Raw genomic sequence first — 20052 nt, 5'->3', positions numbered from 1 at the left:
ATTCACTGCTGTCCACTGCTATGCACTTCTCTACCTGTAATTCCTTTCTAAGTTCGTGATAACCTTTAGTTCAGCTTTTAGAACTTCTGCTATCCACGAAAGCCAGAACTTCTGCTAGCCAGGCTAATACATCATCCTTAGGCCTGCAGGTTATTTTTCACCATTGCACAGAATGCAGAGGTTCAAAAACAAGCTCCTAGTTCCCCAAACTTCAGGTTTATGCCAATTCCATATGACTAGGTTATTTAATTCTGACCTAAGACTGACTCACTACTGTATCTATGAAATTTAAAACATGTACACACCATTGCAGGAGATTTTTTAAAATTGCCCTTTCTGACAAATATCATATGGTATAGATTATATAAGGAATCGAAAAAAAATGGTACAAATGAACTTATTTACAAAACAAAATTAGTCACAGACATAGAAAGCTTATGGTTACCAGGGTGGAAGGGATAAATGGGGAGACTGGGATTGACACACTATTTTATACAAAAGAGATAACCAGTAAGGATCTACTGTATAGCACAGGGAACTTTTCAAAGCTCTGTAATGACCTATATGGGAAAAGAATCTTAAAAAAAGAGTGGATATATGTATAACTGATTCACCCTGCTGTACAGCAAAAACACAAAATTTTAACTCAACAATACTCCAATAAATTTTAAAAATTAAAATTACAACTCTAACTGCCTATTCTGAATAATTATTAAACAAAAAACAAACAAAAAAAGAGTTAAAAGAAAACAGTCTTTTAGAAACAGGAAAAAGATGAAATGTAAGTTTCTATTTTTAAAAACATTAACTTTTTAAACAGAAGCTGAAATACAAAAAATATGAATTTCTGAAATAGTAGCAAAAGAGAGAAAATGTTAAATTGTTCAGAAAGTAGTTTCCATATAGCTTTGAGGTCTCAAAGGAAGTTTCTTGCAAACTATCTTCATTTGAAAAAAATTTCCCCAAAACTGTTTTGCTAATTGCAAAAACAAAATAGCAGAGTTCCTCTACTTATATATGTGTCATATATGTCCTATATGTCACATATTTAACAGGTGCCCATTTGGGAGAATTATAAACAAATAGCAGTCAGTGTGTGGGCACTGAGGACTGGAGAAAAATGAAGATGACTATTCTAAAGGGCCTGTGGTCCTTTGTAAATGTCTCCCTTAGGAGTTCAGTTCCCAGGCTGAGCCACTTTCATCCTCTATGTGCCGAATGGATATTTGGAAGTCAGGTACATCTGGCCACAACAGGTGACCCAACTTAACAGTAACAATTTTACTTTTATGTTTTCTTCAAAGAGTAATGAGACATCAGGCAAATATCACTTTCTCTATGTGCCCTGTCATTTTAAGGACACGTTCTATTCTAAAATCCTGCACCTGACAAACTTCACCTTTCAAGTAATTCTTTGGAGGAAAATAAAAAAAACCTGATCATCTATTATGTATTACAGGTCCTTAAACCGCGAAATTAATGACTGATCCTACCTTACCAGAGTTCACCGCCAAGGTGGGAAGAGAGCCACGTAAATACATTCAATACAAGGTCAGAAAATCGTAAAAGCATAGCCATCTGACAGGATCAGATAAAGAAGTACAGGCATCAGAAGAATATTTCTTCTGGGCCAATCAGAAGGCTGTAACAAGAGGAAGGACAGCACTTCAGCTGGACCTTGAAAGACAGAGAAAGGCTAACCAGGTATACCAACCAGCTTAAAGAAAATGGGAAGCAGTGAGTAATCCAGCCTGGCAGAAATAACAAATTTTTAAAGACGACATAGGACAGTAGGGTTAAAAAGCCAGATTATTTTGACAATCAGACCGAAGATTGGATTTTATACTGTAGGCAAATAAAAAAAAACCCCTAGGAATTCAAATGCAATACAATCCAAACAAGTGACAAGTAAAGAGCAAAAGAAAGAACGACTTCATGTACACTACACAGCATTCATTCCCCACTGAGTCCTCTTCACAACTCTTAACTGAAATCCATGACTTAAAAAAAAAACGTCTAAACTACAGTAAAAAAACAAACAAACAATTTCTTTCCAAGATCAATTTCTCCTCCTTGGCTTCAAATACACAATGCTCTCCCTTACATGAAATAAAAACGAAAGGCTCGATGACTCTGCTGTCTCTCAACCATCCCCCTCCCTTGTGTCCTCACGTCGCATCTCTCAAACGAATGGCCAGCACCCAAAGGGTCCTTTACTTCCTCACTACCCACCCCAAGTGGGCTTCCCCCCCTCTACTCTGATCTTTATTACTGCACTTTCAGGAATGGCTTCCTTTGCAAACTCAATAGGCTGTGTTTTTCTTCATTCTCTTTGAATCCTGAAGCTTTTTACACTACTGCCCCTAAAAATTCTGAGCCTTTTCTTTTGTCACCATCACACTTTGCTAATTATCCTACCTCTGATGAAGCTTCCCTTGACTACTCTTCTTTCCTCCATTTCTCAACTGAGTATCCCAGGCCTCAACGTGAGTCTTTCATTCTGTGCACTCTGTACTCTCCCTTCAGCTATCCGACCTGTGGTCCCAGAAGTATTCCTGTAATAAGATTCAGCTGAGCCCTATGAGGTTAGGTTTGAAAATGGTTTTAAGGTATTAAACCTTAATACTTTTAAGATATTAGTGCTTGCATTACTCAGTGGCACAGGTAAGAGAATTCATTCTCTAAAACTAGCTTTTACTTCTAACAGGAGTATTTTTGCAAGCACTTCTGAGAAATGAATATAAATTTCTGGGCATTTACAAAATCAGAGCAAACAATCAGAGGTTTAAAAGTTAAGACTGTCAGGCAAGGCCTGAAGGTTTAGTCAAGTTTGGAAAGCCAAGCTGGAGTATTCTGGGCAAAAATTAAGACAAGGAAACAACAAAAAGTCATGCAAGATACTTAGGTCAAATGTGTATAACCAGGTTGAACAAACAATTAACAAAACTTGGCTACACATGTCCTATTTAGGTCAAGAGTGAAGCCCAAGCCTGAGGCGCTCAGACAGAGGGAAGTGGGTGTGCCTGGCAGACGTGAAGAGTGAGGAAAACAGATAACCCACCGCTCACAGCCCCTCCTCAGGCAATTTAAAGTAGAAAATTTTCCAGTACACTTCAAACAAAAACAAAAAACAGGCAAAGAAGAGGATTATCCACCATTATGAAGAAAACTACCTTCAAAAGATCAAAATAAACTTAAAAAAAATTTAACTTTAACTCAAGTCACCATTTTTCTTGTTTTCTGGTTAAGCAGCAGTGGACTGTGAAACTTGTTACTAAAAGATGACCTACAACACCAAGACCGCCCTGGTGGCTCAGATGGTAAAGAGTCCGCCTGCAATGAAGATCTGGGTTCAGTCCCTGGGTTGGGAAGGTCCCCTGGAGAAAAATGGCAACCCACTCCAGTATTCTTGCTTGAAGAATTCCATGGACAGAGGAGCCTGGCAGGGTTATGGTCCATAGTGTCTCAAAGAGTCAGAAACGAATGAGCTAGCGTTTTACTTACAACACATTTCAAAGGCAACAACTGAAATCAATGACAACTTGCAAACTAACATTTCTAGTTCTTTTTATGCAACACTATTCAAACATCTCCAGAGAATTCTCACTAGAATAAACATCTCAAAGTTTAAATGTTGGTTAAATTGTGAAACAAGAAAAATCTTTTTTTGGGGGGAGGGACAAGAAAGGGATAGGGGATGAAGAAGTACAAGTTACTATGCATAAAACAAATAACCTACAAGGATATATATAGTACATCACAAGGAATATAGCCAATATTTTATAAAAACTTTAAATGGAGTATAATCTATACAAATATTAAATCATTAAATCACTATGTTATACAGCTGAAACCAACAATGTTGTAAATCAACTATGCTTCAATTTTAAAACATATTTTTAGAAAAAGAAAAATCTTTTCTGCAGTGAGGAACTCTACCTGGAGCCAATTTGGGTCTAAAAACAGAGAACAAATAACTTGCTTTTATAAAGCATGTAGCAATTTTCAAAGCCTTTTCACATATATTATCTCACTGAATACTGGCAATAACCCTGTGGAGTAGGACAGGCATTAATAACCACTGTACAAAAAAAAAAAAAAAAAAAACCACTGTACAAAATTCAACACTGGGACTAACAAGACTGTGCATGCATGCCAAGTCGCTTCAGTCATATCCGACTCTATGTGACCCTATGGACTGTATTTGCAGCCTGCCTGGCTCCTCAGTCCATACATTCTCCAGGCAAGAATACCTAGAATGGGTTGCTGTGCCCTCCCTCCAGGGGATCTTCCTGACCCAGGGATTGAACCAGTTAATCAGAGATGAAAATGAAAGAGAAGAGTGAAAAAGTTGGCTTAAGGCTCAACATTCAAAAAACTAAGATCATGGCATCCAGTCCCATCACTTCATGGGAACTAGATGGGAATAGTGGCAGACTTTCCTTTTCTGGGCTCAAAAATCACTGCAGATGGTGACTGCAGCCATGAAATTAAAAGACTCCTTGGAAGGGAAGTTATGACCAACCTAGACAGCATATTAAGACGCAGAGACATTACTTTGCCAACGAAGGTCCGTCTAGTCAAGGCTATGGTTTTTCTAGTAGTCGTGTATGGATGTGAGAGTTGGACTATAAAGAAAGCTGAGCGCCGAAGAATTGACGCTTTTGAAGTGTGGTGTTGGAGAAGACTCTTGAGAGTCCCTTGGACTGCAGGGAGATCCAACCAGTCCATCCTAAAGGAGATCAGTCCTGGGTGTTCATTGGAAGGACTGATGTTTAAGCTGAAACTCCAACACTTTGGTCACATGATGCGAAGAACTGACTCACTGGAAAAGACCCTGATGCTGGGAAAGATTGAAGGCAGGAGAAGAAAGGGACAACAGAGGATGAGATGGTTGGATGGCATCATGGACTCAATGGACATGTTTGAGTAAACTCCGGGAGTTGGTGATGGACAGGGAGGCCTGGTATGCTGCAGTCCATGGGGTCGCAAAGAGTCGGACACGACTGAGCAACTGAACTGAACTGAATCAGAGATGAAAATCACCCTCCCACTAAAGATTTATCAATTTAAAAGAAACCAGAACAGAATTAGACCCTATCTTAGGGTTTCAAATAAAATCTAATGAGTGATCACTTATATTCAGTATAATTTACAAACATGTAAAAAACAATCAAGACACACCTCTACTTTAGTGCCTTTCTAAAAAATCCTTTAGTGGTTCTTCATCATATCAAACCTGGAACTCCAAAACAGAGATTATCAAGTTTTCTTTCCAAGATAGAGTGAACTGAACAAACCAAGAAAAAGGATTTTCTATTAGTTCTCTATTAGACTAATGCATAGTCATCAGACTAATGCCTTAAAAGTATTCTCAAACCTAACTTTCTCAGAGGAGCTCAATCTAGTCTTATCACAGCAAATGAGTGCATCTGCTTTATTTTCAGCTGTGGCTCGAAGGAGACCTATTAACAAAATCTGAGAGGTAATTCATTGTGAGCATCATGGGAACTAACTGTAGATTTTCCCTGTAAAATTGAATTTGATCACCTGGAGCCCCTCTAGATACCCAAGGGGTTAAAAATTCCAGAAGAGGCGCACTCTGCCTCTAATTCTTTAAGTGAGGATTAGCAAACAACCCATAGAAACTCAAAGTTGCTAACGTTTCTTGATTTATACATACAACAAAACCACCAGTTTCTTTTAAATCCTAAGAAGGAATCATTTAAACTCCAGAAAATATATTATAGAATTCTGAAAAATCAAATTATTACTTATGGCTCTACTGTCAGGGACAGCAATCACATAAAAGTTTCAGGTGCTAAACATAGCCAACTAAAACAGTACCTCATGAGACACTCTCAGGACATCCTTGATTTTTCACAGGATGGCTTAATGATAAAAAGGTAAGAATACATCTGTGTCTCTTTTTCTGTCTCGCATATAGGGTTATCGTTACCATCTTTCTAAATTCCATGTATATGCGTTAGTATACTGTATTGGTCTTTATCTTTCTGGCTTTACAGACTTTTGGACTCTATGGGAGACGGCGAGGGTGGGATGATCTGAGAGAACAGCATTGAAACATGTATATTTATCAAGTGTGAAACAGATCACCAGTCCAGGTTGGATGCATGAGACAAGTGCTCAGGGCTGGTGCACTGGGAAGACCCAGAGGGATGGGATGGGGAGGGACATGGGAGGGGGGATCAGGATGGGGAACACATGTAAATCCATGGCTGATTCATGTCAATGTATGGCAAAAACCACTACAATATTGTAAAGTAATTAGCCTCCAACTAATAAAAATAAGTGGAAAAAAAAATTCACAAACTCTCAAAAAAAAAAAAAGTACAAAGGATGAAAACTAAGTTACTAATGTTAAACTAAAACACAATTATACAGAACTATGTAATAACTCAACGCAGTGGCATTTATATCTCTAAAATAAATGATTACTGAGAAGTATTTTGAGAAATGCTTGAACAGTAGGCATTTTAATTCATAGTACTACTTGATAAATTACAGGCTGACATGGTTACCAACTCTTCAGCTCTCCCCCTCCCCAAGGATTTATAAGAAACATTGAGGAAAATTATTCCAATAAAAATTCATAGTCTTAGCTTCAGCTAATTTTAGCTTGAATCATGTATCACCAAAACATTACTGCCACAGCACTTTAACTACAGGCAAAACATGTTTTAAAAATAAAAGCAAATCTAAAGTCTACAATGCTGCTCACACATCTTCAAGTAAATAGTTTCTCTCTGAAAAACTTTGAGCAGATGCAATGATCACAAGACACAATCAGATATGATCACAACAGATCCAGTGATACGTAACAGAAATCCAAAAACAGATGTAACTTCCATTTGCTCCAGAGATCCACCTTGTTTATCTCTCTCCAGTTTTAGCATTATTTGCAAGCATCTGACATAACAATGTCCTTTATCACAACAACGTATCACCCCAATATAATGCAGTTCTCAGAGCAAATCTTCAGACAGGTAGCCCAGCGGGAGGTATGCACATTCATTTGTTCAGTAAATATTAATATTTGCCAAACCACCTATTGTATGCCAGGCACTGGACAGAGTACCAGAAGAGAAAGACTTTCATCTGTGTAACTTGTGGTTTACTGACATCCTTCAAAAACACACACAAAATGTGAGGAGCCCTACTAAGGAATTTGGATTCTATTCTAATGTGGCCAAAAGCCATTCAAGAGGTTTGTTTTTTTTTCACTGAAGAGTTTTAAACAGAGGACTGAGGTGACCTGAATCAGGCTGTCAGAAGACTACTCAGGAGAACGGATGGTGGTTGTGCAGAGAATGGAGGGAAATCAGTGTGGAGACTAACAAGAAATTCAAGCAAAAGAGGGCTGGCTGAGAGCAGTGACTATGGGCAAAGCAGCACACAGTCAGTGTTAGAATTCTGGTGTCCAACAGTCTTGACTTAGAACCATTTTTCCATTTATATACTTGGGCAAATTACTTACACCCTTGAGCCTCGGTTTCCTTATCCATCAATGCTTTTAAAGCCGCAGCACACAGAAAACACACAACAAATTATGATATACTATCAATACTTTGATAACAAATTCAACTGAATGAGGTTCACATGGGCTGACTTCCTCCCCCCCACCCCTGCTTACACCAAAATTAACCCTAACATAAGTAATTTTTACCAAGGGCAATTATACACAAGTACTGCAGTGACTCATCGAGAGAGAAGGATGTTTCTCACCCACCTTACGCTAAAACAACTGCTCATAAACATACATCGAGCAAGGTCTTTTTCTCAAATTAATAAAACTCTAGTTTGCACCTTTAATGTGTGTTTTCACATGCATTCTTTTATTTCCTCAGTGCTTATGAATAAAAACGAGACAAGGAGAATCTTGCCGTTGATCATGATAAAGACTGTGGTGTTACTACCAATTATTTTAACTTCTTCTGTCAATCGCTTTTATTTAAAACTATTAAGGGACAGTACCCTCACTCTGACAGCACTGAGACACCAGGGAACTAAGCTACCAGAAGCTTTCTTTTGTAAACTATAGGTTTACAAACATTCAGCTGTCTGCAGTTTCCCCTTACATTTTTTTTTTTCAGTGTGAAAAATTTTTTATTGAAGTTGGCGGTTAATAGGATATTGGTGACATAAACAAAATAACCGGTTTGGTATTTTGGTTGAGGAAACTAGATTAATGTAAGTTTAGGCTTGAACTGATATTAAGTAAACGTATTCTACTCTCTCTAGAATAGTCAGGAAACCTGTACACAGGAGAAGATTATTTTCTGGGTTTTGTTTTTTAAAAATGATCTGAGGCTTGGCTGCATGAAAAAGGGGAGGTGGAAAACTGAGCAGAGAGGTAGATACTTGATGACATTCAGCCCAGGAAGGAAGCGGCAATACTGAGATCCAAATTCAAGCTCTTCCAGGGACAAAACCTATAAACACCCTGGTGTAAAGGTTCTGGATCTGCCCCTGACACTTATCCTTTCAACAAAGGATGAGCCACTCTGAAAACCTATATATTCAATCGTTCAATAATTACTAAGCAGGAACTATAGGCAAGACAAAGTGCTGGGTGCTAGAGGAGGACAAAAGTTAGTGGAATTGCATCCTAACCCTCAAAAAGCTTGGGTTTTCCTGGTGGCTCAGTGGTAGAGAATCCGCCTGCCAATGGAGATACAGGAGACTAGGGTTTGATCCCTGGGTCGGGAAGATCCCCTGGAAAAGGGCATAGCAACCCACTCCGGTATCCTTGCCTGGGAAATCCCATAGACAGATGAGGCTGGCGGACTACAGTCCAAGGGGTCGCAAAGAACCAGACGAGACTTAGCAACTAAACAACAAACCTTCAAAAAGCTTAGCTGGGCTCGGTGGCGTGAACCTGTAGCCCCAGCTACTCGGGAGGTTGAGGATGGAGAATTGCTTGAGCCCAGGAGTTCTGGGCTGTATGCACTATGCCGATCAGGGGTCCGCATTAAGTTTGGCATCAATATGGTGACCTCTGAGGAGTGGGGGACCACCAAGTAACCTAAGGAGGAGTGAGCCAGCCCAGGTCAGAAACGGAGCAGGTGAAAACTCCTTGCTGATCAAAAAGCTTACCATCCAGTGAGGAGACTAGGTACTCACACATGAAAAGGAGTAAGGCAGACAGAACAAGTGTCAAAAACAAAGAGCTCACTTTCAGTTGGGCTGGTCAGAAAATGCATCACAGCTGGATACCAGAACTGACAGAATTTGCTAGGAAAAAAAAGCAGGCACAAGAAACCAGAGAACAGCATGAACATATGTGTAGGGGCTTTCTTAAAAAAAAACAAAAAAAAAACTATTATGAAAAATTTCAACATGCAAAACGTATACAGGATAAATGGACTCGCCACTGAGCTTCAACAATCCTCAACTCAAGGCCAATTTTCTCTTATAATTTACATGTCTGCCTCACAAAAACCCTAAAGGAACCTATTTTCGAATATTCCTACATTTTTCACTGACTCCATCTTCAGACAAATCCATACCACAGTAGTCTCCACAAGGCTGACTTTCCTAAAGGCCACATACAAATAAAGTGCAAGACTATTTTCAAAAAAATCAACTCTTGATTGTTTGCACAAACCAACGGAACAGTGACAAAGATATTCCAACATGACAAGACAATTCAGAACGGTTTGCATGTACTTTGAGATTACCTTTTCCATACTTAAGAGTTCAATGAGCATGAATAAAATGATGGAGAATTCATGTCCTGAAAAAAAGCATCACAGGTGAAGTATCTTGGACAAATCATTTGGGCTCCTGAGCCTAAGTTTCCTTCTCTATAAAATACAGAAAGATCACCTACTTCAGTTACTTTTGAGAATCAACTGAGTGTATATGTTAAAAGTCACACGGTTGGCTCTTTGTATTACCCCCCGACTGACTTGGGAAGAACTAGTCAGGAAGAAAGCTGCCTTGTTTCCCAATCTTCTCCCCTTTCTCAAGATGATGCCTGGTTTCCCAACCCTCTCTCTCAAGATGATGTAAAAACTTTCTCCATCTCAAAACGTGCTAAAGGTGAGGAGCTAAGCGTTCTGATTTCAAGGAGCTTCTTTCTTCACCTGGAAAGCAAATTAAGGGACCTGAGCTTGAAGGAAGTACTCAGGAGGATAAATCTTATAGTGTCAAACTTCACAAAATACCTCCTCCTTCCGACACTGCCCCTCATCTTAACACGCAGAGCCGTCCAACATCACACAAGAGTGTGGCCTACCTAGTACCTAGTAAAACACTCTCACTAGCCCCACTTCTCTGCCGCTGCGCTTACTCTGACCCATCCACAGCCCCTCTACAGCACACTACAGCAGGGCGGCCATAGGACACTCAGCGCGGCCAGCATGCTAAGAAGCTCAAGACGAGGCATGCAAGGGGCACCTGCACTTGCTTTTTTAACTGTCCGTGAGAAAGCGCGAATTCTAATCCGGTGTTCCGAATCACGTGCTATGGAGAAGCAGTTCACCGTTGCTCAAAATAATCAAAGAAGTTTAAACATCTTTTAAAAAATATATATGTTGTCACAATTGTTCATTAAGATTTTCATTCTTCCTTTAGCATTGCTTTCTCTAAGTTATCTTTTTTTTCTTTTTTGTATGTTCGGAACTGAAGTTCTCTTTTGAATTATCTTCTTCAATCACCAATCCTCTTTCCCTATGAGAAGACATAATGCGTTCCTCACTTTTCATAACCCCAGCCACCACAAATCATCCCCTGGGTTTAAAGCCTTCATCCAAAGCCATTCTTTTCAGGTATTACTCATTTCTTTGCTGTTCCCCTAAGATAATTATAATGTAGTAAGGCATAGCACCTTGCATTTACCCTGTAGTTTGTAAACTTAATTCATTTACTCCTTACAGCTTATGAGAAAGATAATCCTATTTTGTTGGTAAGGGGAAAGGAATGGAGAACTTACTATCTTATCTAGTTATAAAGCAAGTTAGGAGGTGAACCCGACCTCCGAACCAACTTTAAACGCCAAGCTCTTCCCACCCTACTATGCTCTTTCCTAAGAAGGGAAAGCCTACAGTTCTATCAAAAACCACATTTGCTTCCAAGAGAAAACGATCTTCCAACAATCGCTCTAGATTGAAACCAGATTTTCCATCTCTGCACCTACCATCATCCCATTTCTCGCTTCCTCTCCACTCCACTCCACTCCACTCCTCATGGATATTATCGTCACTCCTTCAACCCCCTCCAGCATATATTCCACCTCAGCCGGCTAAAGGGAGGTGCATCCCCCTCTCCCCAAACCTCAGCCCTCCCTTCTCAGGACAGGTATAGTTCTCACTCCATGAACTACACAGTACGCTTGTCAGCCCTTAGCAAACTATTTTATAACTTTAATAAAGTCTCTTTAAAATGAACATGACTTGTAGCTCCTTCATCTCCACACTTGCCCCAGGCACCGGGCTACTTCCTATTCTACAGAACAGGGTACCAACCCTCACAAAGATTCTTCCCAGGCCCCACTGTCATCAGCGACTTCCTCTCCAAAATCTAGTTATCCAAACACGCTCCCCTTCCAACCTCTTCAGCAGGGTGTACCCTCCAGGGTTCTCCGGACTCTCCTTCCGCGGCTTGCCTCTGCCCACCTCACCAACTCTTCCCTTCACTCCCCGTCCCAGGGGTAAGGAGCAGCCCCAGTGGAGGTGGCTCCTCCTCCCTGACAACTTCCAAATTCGGCCTCGTATCACCTGTTCTCAGAAGATGCCTCTCGGCCAGTGGCCCCCGCGCCTTTGCCTTGTCCCGCCCCTCTTCATCTTGTCCCTTCCTCCTTTCCAAAAGCCTCCCCCTCGGTTCGGTTCCGGAGTGCCCGTGGGAATCCATTTCCCTCGCATGGGATTGCCACCTCGGGGTCAAGCTCCCCTTTCTCCATCACCTGCTCCGCCCATGACCAGATGACATCCGCCGCGGCCGCCGCCTCCTCCAAGCCCCTCCTCGGACGCCGGGTCCCCGGCCGCTCACCGCCTTCCGCGAGCGCCAGCCGCCCCCTCTGGCGGGGGGCGAGGGGGGCGTGCACCCCTATGCCGCGGTCCCCAGCCCCCCTCCACCCCCGAAGCGCACCTGTTCCTCCTCCTCTTCCTCCCCGGCCGGCCTCGTCGGCGTCCCGACCCCCACCCTCGCCGCGCCCCGGCCTCCCCAAGCCCCGCACTCACCACGAGTAGGTCTGCTCCGCCATGGCGCTGACTCTCGAGGGCTCTGCTGCAGGCTCGGGCCGGGCCGGGCCCGGCGGCAGGGGAACAAACGGGCGGCGGGCTCGCTCGGGCCGGGAGCGGAAGGCGCGGCCGCGGCCCGGCGCTCGCTCGCTCGCTCACACCGCGGACGGGCGGGGAGAGGCCGGGCTCCGAGGCGGCCCCGCTCCCTGGGCCCCGGGGCGGGGCGGGCTCCGCTCTCGGCCTCCCTCACCGGCGGCGGCGGCGGCGGCTCCGCTGCGGCTCTAAACCCAACATGGCGGCGGCGGCGGCGGCGGCGCTGAGAACAAGGGGGCCCAGGGGCGGGCGAACGGCAAGAGGGCCCCGCGCTCACTGCGCGCTGGGCCGCAGGGGCGCCGCGCTCGTGCGGCGGCGGCGGCGGCCCGGGGACATGGCCGGCGGGCGGAGGCGGCGGCGGCGGCGGCTGAGGGGGGCGCTAGGCGGTGAGGCGAGGCCGCTCGGCTCACACCCGCCAAGGGGAGGCGAGGAGGGGGCGGGAGGCGAGCCTTGGCCCCGCGCGGGTCACGTGCCCAAAACACGCTCACGTGACGCACGCGCCCCGCCCCTCGCGCCTGGCCCATGCGCGGAGACGTCGGTTCCTCGGTTCGAGGCGACTGTTGCTCGCTCGGCTTCTGGCGGTTGCACCGCCTCCCGCCGCTTGGTGCCGCCCCCTCCCCACGCGGGGCGGTCGCCTCGGGGGCCCTGTTCCCTTCCCCTCTCGGAGGGGCTGCTGCAGCCAGCCAGTCAGGAGCCCGGTGCGCGTCTGTTGCCTGCCACTCAGCTGTCACCCATCCATCAAGAGTCTGCTGGCCACGGGCTCCCAAGTGTCAGTCAACCTGTCAGTCAGCAGGCGGGACGCTGCCTCGCTTAGTTGGTCTGATAGTTGGTTCATTCATTCGTTTAGCAAATAACTCCAAGCAGCCAGCTTTTATTGCGCCCAGGCTCTGTGCCAAGTCCTCGAGGGGCCAAGTCGAATACCCCATGCTGGCCTTCATGTGATCCATCAACAGATATTTATTGGGTGCCAACCATGTATCAATTCATTTTGCTGGGTCTGGCCTCTGAGCGCTTATATTCTAGAGGAAAAGACTTAACAGATGGCCCAAGCCGACAAATAAGTGAAGGTGCTTGCAGATGCTGCTAAGTTTTATGAAGATGATAACACAAGGTAATGGGACACAGCGTGAGTAGGGGTGCAGCCTAGTTTCCATGGTGAAGGAAGGCCTGGCAGAGAAGGTGACAGCTGACACCTGAAGGATGAGAAAGAGCTGACCACGCAAGAGCAAAGCTCAGGGAACAGTCCATCTGGAGGCAGACACAGAAGTAAATTTAATGGGGCTAGACCAAAGAACGACAGAGTGAATCTGGGGCTTAGGAGGAGAGAGGAGGGAGAGATGAACTGAACCTCGGGGCACTGGGGAATGCTTTGCCAGGAATTGATGAGGCAGTCTGAAAGAGTGAGCGTGTTACTAGGAGAAAAGACACTCTTTAGAAAGAATGACATGAGGCCAAGTCCCAACGATGTGAAGGCTTGGAGTGAGCTTGGATCCAGGAGTGGAATGGATGATGATTCCTGCTGTGGAGTGTTCAGAGAAGAGACTGAAAGACTGCTCTGAGGCTAGACTTTGAAGGGCCTAGCTAAGCCTCCCGGCCACTTACTATGTTCATGAATGAAAATGATCAGTGCAGCTCCAGGTTTTAGAAGCACGCCTGGGCAACAGACACAGTAGACTTCCCAGACCCCCAGTCTCCACAGGGAGCAGAGCTGGCACACCCGAAACCAGTATTCTCAAGATCCTCTGCAGCTGGCCCAATTTCAGGCCGGGATCAAGCACTGCTCCAGTTTCCCAGGACCTGCCCAGCCTTATGGGGGAACACCACGCCCTGAATCTATCTTCAAATGGATCAGTTGGCCACTGCCCATACATCTGCTGCTTGCCTATTCCCCAAGGGGAACCCTTTCATGAGAAAGCCAAATGTACTTTTCCTTCAGAAGCAATCTCTCCTTCCTCCTTCCCCCATTGCCGGCGACCAGGACCAGTTGGGTTCAATCTGTTTCCTGAAGCTCCACCAGTGAGTCTGGGGAAGGGGCCAGATGATAAGATCAGGTCCCCCCAGACATTTGGAGGCAGGGCCCCAAGAATATACCAGACCACCAAGGGCCCTTCCTCTGACCTTTCACAGAAAGATACCAGCCTGCAAATACCTGCCCAGCTCTAAATGGCGCTGGATGTGGGGATATCATGGGGAGATGGAAAAGCAAAGAGCCTAAATTTTTGATGTTCATTTAGTGCTTGCTGCTTTTCCAGATGCTCTTACAGAATGCCAAGTGTACCCTTGAATGTGACACATAGTCATTCTGAGTCTCAAAAACGTGAGACATCGGGGCCTTGAGAAAGGCTAGAAGCTACTGGCACAAATGGCTTTGGGAGGTGAGGAAGCTCCTTCCCTGGAGAGCTGAGACCAAAACAGATGAGACATGTCACTAAGAAAACAAAAAGACACACTGCGCCCCTGGGCAATTCACCTGGGTTTTCATTCCCGGTGAGTCAGAGGACGCAAAGCCAAGAGAAAACTCAAGTTTTGGAGGGATGGAACAGGAGGTGCTGATGAAAGAGTCAAGGCCTTCCCAGAAGCAAAGGGACCCTTCTGGGCCGTGAGAAGAATCCACTTGAAGAAAGGGGCGAGAAGCGTTCTGGGAGAAACTATAGGGTGAGAAATGAGAAGAAAGGTTTCCTTCTCTTCCATGTAGACTAGAGGCCCCTCCAAGTGTCTCTTGGGAAAACATGTGAACGCGGACCATTATAGGAAGCCAAACAGCACTGGGCAGGGCCGGAGGACACCCAGGCCATGGAAGCCTGTGTAGGTGGTCCAGGCAGATGGAGTGTGCGCCCAGAAATGGGTGGCTGGAGTATGTCAGGCTGAGGTTGCCCAGATGCGGAAGGCACCTCCAGGTGCCAGTCAGGACTGCTGCAGGCTCAAAGCCTCCCGGAGAAGGCCAGGCTGGAGTAAATCTCAAGTCTGTGCATCAGCTGGAGGCTGCCCAGCCTGGGGCACCTGGGGAGTCACTTTCAGTCCTTCTGCCAGCAGCACTCAGCTCCAAGCTGGAGCAGCCCCAGGTGGTATCCGTGGCACCTCTGGGCCTCAGCTGGGGAGTCAGGTGTGCCTGGCAGGAGATGCAGGCACTGGCTCCCCCCAGGAGGGGTGCCCAGCTCCCCGCACCCCACCCTCCACCGCTGCACAGGTGAGAGGGCCACAGCTTGTGAAACTTTTGTTGAAAGAGGCAATGGCAGTTCCTCTAATTATCACCACGGTAATTACAGGATTGCTCCTCCTACCCAGTGTGTTCAAAAGAGACTTGGTGAGTCTCCCCATGACGCATCACCCGCCTCAGGTGCAGACTCCAGGGAGCAGGCATTGCCAGGTTTGGCTGGGCTGCGTAGGTGCTGCTTCTGAGAGGGTCAAGGGCTCAGGTCTGACCGGTCCCCGCCTGCCTCTCCAGCCCTCTTCTCACCTCTTTCCAACACTCCCTTCCAATACACACACACACACACACACACACACACAGAGTGAACTGCTTGCAGCTTCCAAAGGGCTGTGCTTTCTGCTTCTTAACAGCTGCTTGTAAGCTTGAGGCTTGGTTTCTATGTCCCCGGGATTCCCTGGTGGCTCAGTGGTAAAGAATCCGCCTGCCCATGCAGGAGACACAGGTTCAATCCCTGGGTCAGGAAGATCCCATGGAGGAGGAACCGACTCCACTATTTTTGCCTGGAGAATCCCACAGACAAAGGAGCCTGGCAGCTGCAGTCCGTGGGGTTAGAGTCAGAAATGACTGAGCAAGTTCTATGTCCCCTCCTTCAGAAAGTCTCACTTGACCAAATCCAGGCTGAGTTAGACACTCCTCTCCCGCATTCCCGCAGACCCCTGAGTTTCCCCCGTGTCCTTTAACACTTAGCACAGTGAACCGTCACTGCCTGTTGAGTTGTCATCCTCCCCCTTGGACTGTGCACGCCTTGTGGGAAGGGACTGTGGCCTGTCGCCAGTTTCACCTTTGGATCCCAGTGCAGAACTCAGCACAAAGAAGCTCAAAGTTCGTGGAATGAATGCTTGAGTGAGCAAAAAGGCAAACCAGGTTTCAGAACAGCTGGTTCTACGTGATAGTCTCATGACTCTGCCCATGATCTCAAATTCAGCATCCCTTCCTGTTCCCCACGACCTCCTCTTTGACTGAGAAAGAGAAGCCTTTAAAGGAAGAGAAATCTCTCTTGGGGACATGGGTAAGACAGAAGATTGGAGGGAAGGTGCATCATGCTGAGCTTATTAGGTGTCAGGTCACTTGCAGTCTTTGATTATGAGTTCCTCTTAAAAAAAAAAACCTTTACTTTTTAAGACCAATTTTAGGTTTACAGAAAAATTGATGGGAAAGTTCAGAGAGTTCCCACACACCCCTTCTTCCCCAACAAAGTTTCCCTTATGATTTACATCTTGCATTAGCATGGTACATTCAGTACAGTTGATGAACTACTAATGGTACATTCTTATTAACTAAAGCCTGGAGTTTATATTAGGGTTCACTCTCGGTGTTGTAGAGTCTATCTGTTTTGACAAATGTATAGTATGTATTCACCATTGTAGAGAATGCTTTCAATGCCCTAAAATTCCCTTGTGCTCCTCTTATTCATCCTTCCCTCCCTCCCTCCCACCCTCCCACTCCCCCCGCCCCCACTCAGTAAATCCTTGGCAAGCACCAATATTTTCATTGTCTCCATAGACTTGCCTTTTCTAGAATGTCATATAGTTGGAATCATACAGTATGTAAACTTTTCAGATAGGCCTTTTTTTTCTTTCCACTTAGCAATAGCTAAGTCTTCTCTGTCTTTTCATGGCTTGATAGCTTTTCTTTTTTTAATCACTGAATTATATTCCGTTGTATGAATGTACCAGAGTTTGCTTATCCATTCACCTGTTGCAGAACATCTAGGATGCTTCCAGGTTTTGGCAAGTATGAATAAAATAGAATAAATATCCTTGTGCAGGTTTTTGGAATACCATGGGATTTTTAGAAGTGTGCTGTTTAATTTCTAAATATGTGGGGCTTTCCCAGTTATCCTATGATTATTAATTGCTGATTTAATTCTGCTGTGGTCAGAGCACATCCTCTGTAAGGCTTCAACCTTCTGGAATTTGTTAAAGCTTGTTTATGGCCCAGTCTTTGACTTATTTTGGTGAATATTCACAGATATTTTGGAATCTACACATTTTTTTTATGTTCAATTAATTTATGGCAAAAGAGGCAAGAATATACATGATGAAAAAAAACAGTCTCTTCAATCAGTGGTTCCAGAAAAACTGCACAGTTACATGATATTAGAACATTTTGTCACATAACATACAAAAATAAAGTCAAAGTGGTTAATGCTTAAATACAAGACAGGAAACCATAAAACTCCTAGAAGAAAATATAGGCATTTTTGACATAATTTGACATAAATATGACATTCTTTGACATAAATTGTAGTTATATAATATATATATCCTAAGATAAAGGAGACCTAGGCAAAAATAAGTCAAATGGGACCTAATTAAACTTAAAAGCTTTTGGACAGCAAACGAAACCATTGACAGTACAAAAAGATAACCAACTGAATGGGAGAAAATATCTGCAAATGATATGACCAGTGAGGGATTAATATCCAAAATGTATAAACAGCTTATATAATTTAATATCAGAAAAACCCAATCCAATTAAAAATGTACTGAAGACTTAGATGATATTTTTCCAAAGAAGACATAAAGATGTTAAACACATCCATGCAAAGATCCTTAATGTCACTATCATCATTCATGTGCATGCTCAGTTGATAAGCTGTGTCCAGCTCTTTGTGACCCCATGGACTATATAGCCCGCCAGGCTCCTCTGTCCATGGGATTTTCCAGGCAAGAATACTGGAGTGGGTTGCCATTTCTTTCTCCATGAATCTATAAATGTATCTATTAAATTTGAGAAATCATCAGGAACTATATCTTCAAATATTTTTCTTTTGGTCGCACCACATGGTTTTCAGGATCTCCGTTCCCTGACCAGGGATTGAACCCAGGCCACAGAAGTGGAAGCTTGGAGTCCTAACCACTAGGTCACCAGGGAACTCCCTCTCTCTGAATATTTTTATGCCCCATCCTTTCCCTTTTCTTTTTCTAAAATTTGAATGACATGTGGTATGTAGATCTTTGAGTTGTCCCACAGGTCCATGAAACTCTGTATAATATTTTTCGGTGATTTCTTTTTCTCCCTGGTCTTAAGGATGGATAATTTGTGTTGATCTTTCTGCAGATTCACTCTCTCCTTTGTCATGTTCATTCTGCTACTGAACCTATCAAGTTAATTCTTCATTTCGGTTACTGTACTTTTTACTTCTGGAATTTCCATTTGATTTTGTTTTAATAGTTCCAGTTCTCTGCTGAAGTTCCTCATCTGTTCCTTCATTATGACTATATTTGGGGGGAGGCAGAGTTTGAAAATATTTATGAGTTGCTTTAAAGTTCTTGATGCTAATTCTAACATCTGGGTCATCGCTTTTTCTCTTTGAGATTGAGTCCATTTTCTATTTCTTGCTATGTCTAGCACTTGATTTTTGTGTGCTGGTTATTGTCAATGATAAACTGTACAGACCCTGGATTCTGTTGTTTCTCTCAAGAGTGTTAATTTTATTCTCTATTTGAGAGACAGTCATTCAGGTGGTGCAGCGGTAAAAGAATTCACCTGCCAATGCAGGAAATGCAAGAGATGCAGGTTTGATCCCAGGGTCTGGAAGTTCCCCTGGAGGAGGAAATGGCAACACACTCCAGTTATTCTTGCCTGGAAAATTCCATGAACAGAGGAGCCTGGCAGGCTACCGTCCATGAGGTCACGAAGAGTCAGACACGACTGAGCCCACACACAAAAATATTCTGATGAAACTACTTGGCCATTACCACCCCTTATATTCTTTAACCCTTTTATTAATCAGGGTGTCCCCTTACAGTCAGTATAACTAGCCCCCTTTATTAAATTGAGGCTTTGAAAAAAGTGAACCCATTTGTTCAAGGTCACATACCTAGTTCACAGCAGAGTCACAATTTGAAACCAACCAAATGACATAACCGTATCCTCGATCCACTTCACACCCATTCCCAAACATCTTCAGGATGGTTTGGATTCCAGCCTAGAGTCCACTGGAATTGGGAAGAGGTCAGCTCCCTCAAAACCCCTATTCAGGGTAGGGCAATAGTTTTCAAGCCAAATCAACAGAATCATTTACAAAACTGAAAAATAAGGATGCTAGGCTCCATTTACTGGCTCCATTTACTCCTCCAGCAGTAGGGACTAAGAATCTACATTTTACACTGTTTCCTGGTGGTAGTTTTTCCGTCAGTGCCACAAGGCTCATGGGATCTTAGTTCCCCAACTGGAGATCAAACCTGAGCCTCCTGCAGTGGAAGTGAGAGTGTTAACCACTGAAACGCCAGGGAAGTCCCTGTTTCCTTATGATTCTAATGCCCAGTCAGGGTTAAAAATCCCTGTGGTATGGGAATTCCTTGGTGGTCCAATGGTTAGGACTTGGCTCTTTCATGACTGTGGCCTGGCTTCAGTCGCTGGTGGGGGAACTGAGATCCCTCAGGCCACGCAGTCAATTAATACATCCCTCAGATAAAGGCAAAGTACCTCCCACAAGTATTCCTTTTCTTCTGTAGCTCAGGACTCTGACTTTCGCATCATGCTTCACCTGGATAGTGACAGTGATGCTGGGGTTAAGGCTGAGGGCTCTCAAGTCCC

At 44.3% G+C, this 20052-nt stretch overlaps 1 protein-coding gene across 1 annotated transcript in view; it reads right to left on the bottom strand.

Annotated features, from left to right (window-relative positions):
* Positions 1-12733, bottom strand: part of SPPL3 (signal peptide peptidase like 3) — a 95601-nt gene extending 82868 nt beyond the window's left edge. The window contains exon 1 of the mRNA XM_043901598.1: positions 12204-12733. Within this exon, the coding sequence (XP_043757533.1) occupies positions 12204-12226 (23 nt within the window). The 5' untranslated portion in view covers positions 12227-12733. The remainder of the gene's footprint in view (positions 1-12203) is intronic.
* Between the last annotated feature and the right edge of the window lie 7319 nt (positions 12734-20052).

This window comes from Cervus elaphus, chromosome 5 (assembly GCF_910594005.1).
Source record: "Cervus elaphus chromosome 5, mCerEla1.1, whole genome shotgun sequence".
Taxonomy (NCBI): Eukaryota; Metazoa; Chordata; class Mammalia; order Artiodactyla; family Cervidae; genus Cervus; species Cervus elaphus.
The sequence above is the reverse complement of the archived record's forward strand: the minus strand, read 5'-3'. Positions and strand labels throughout refer to the sequence as shown.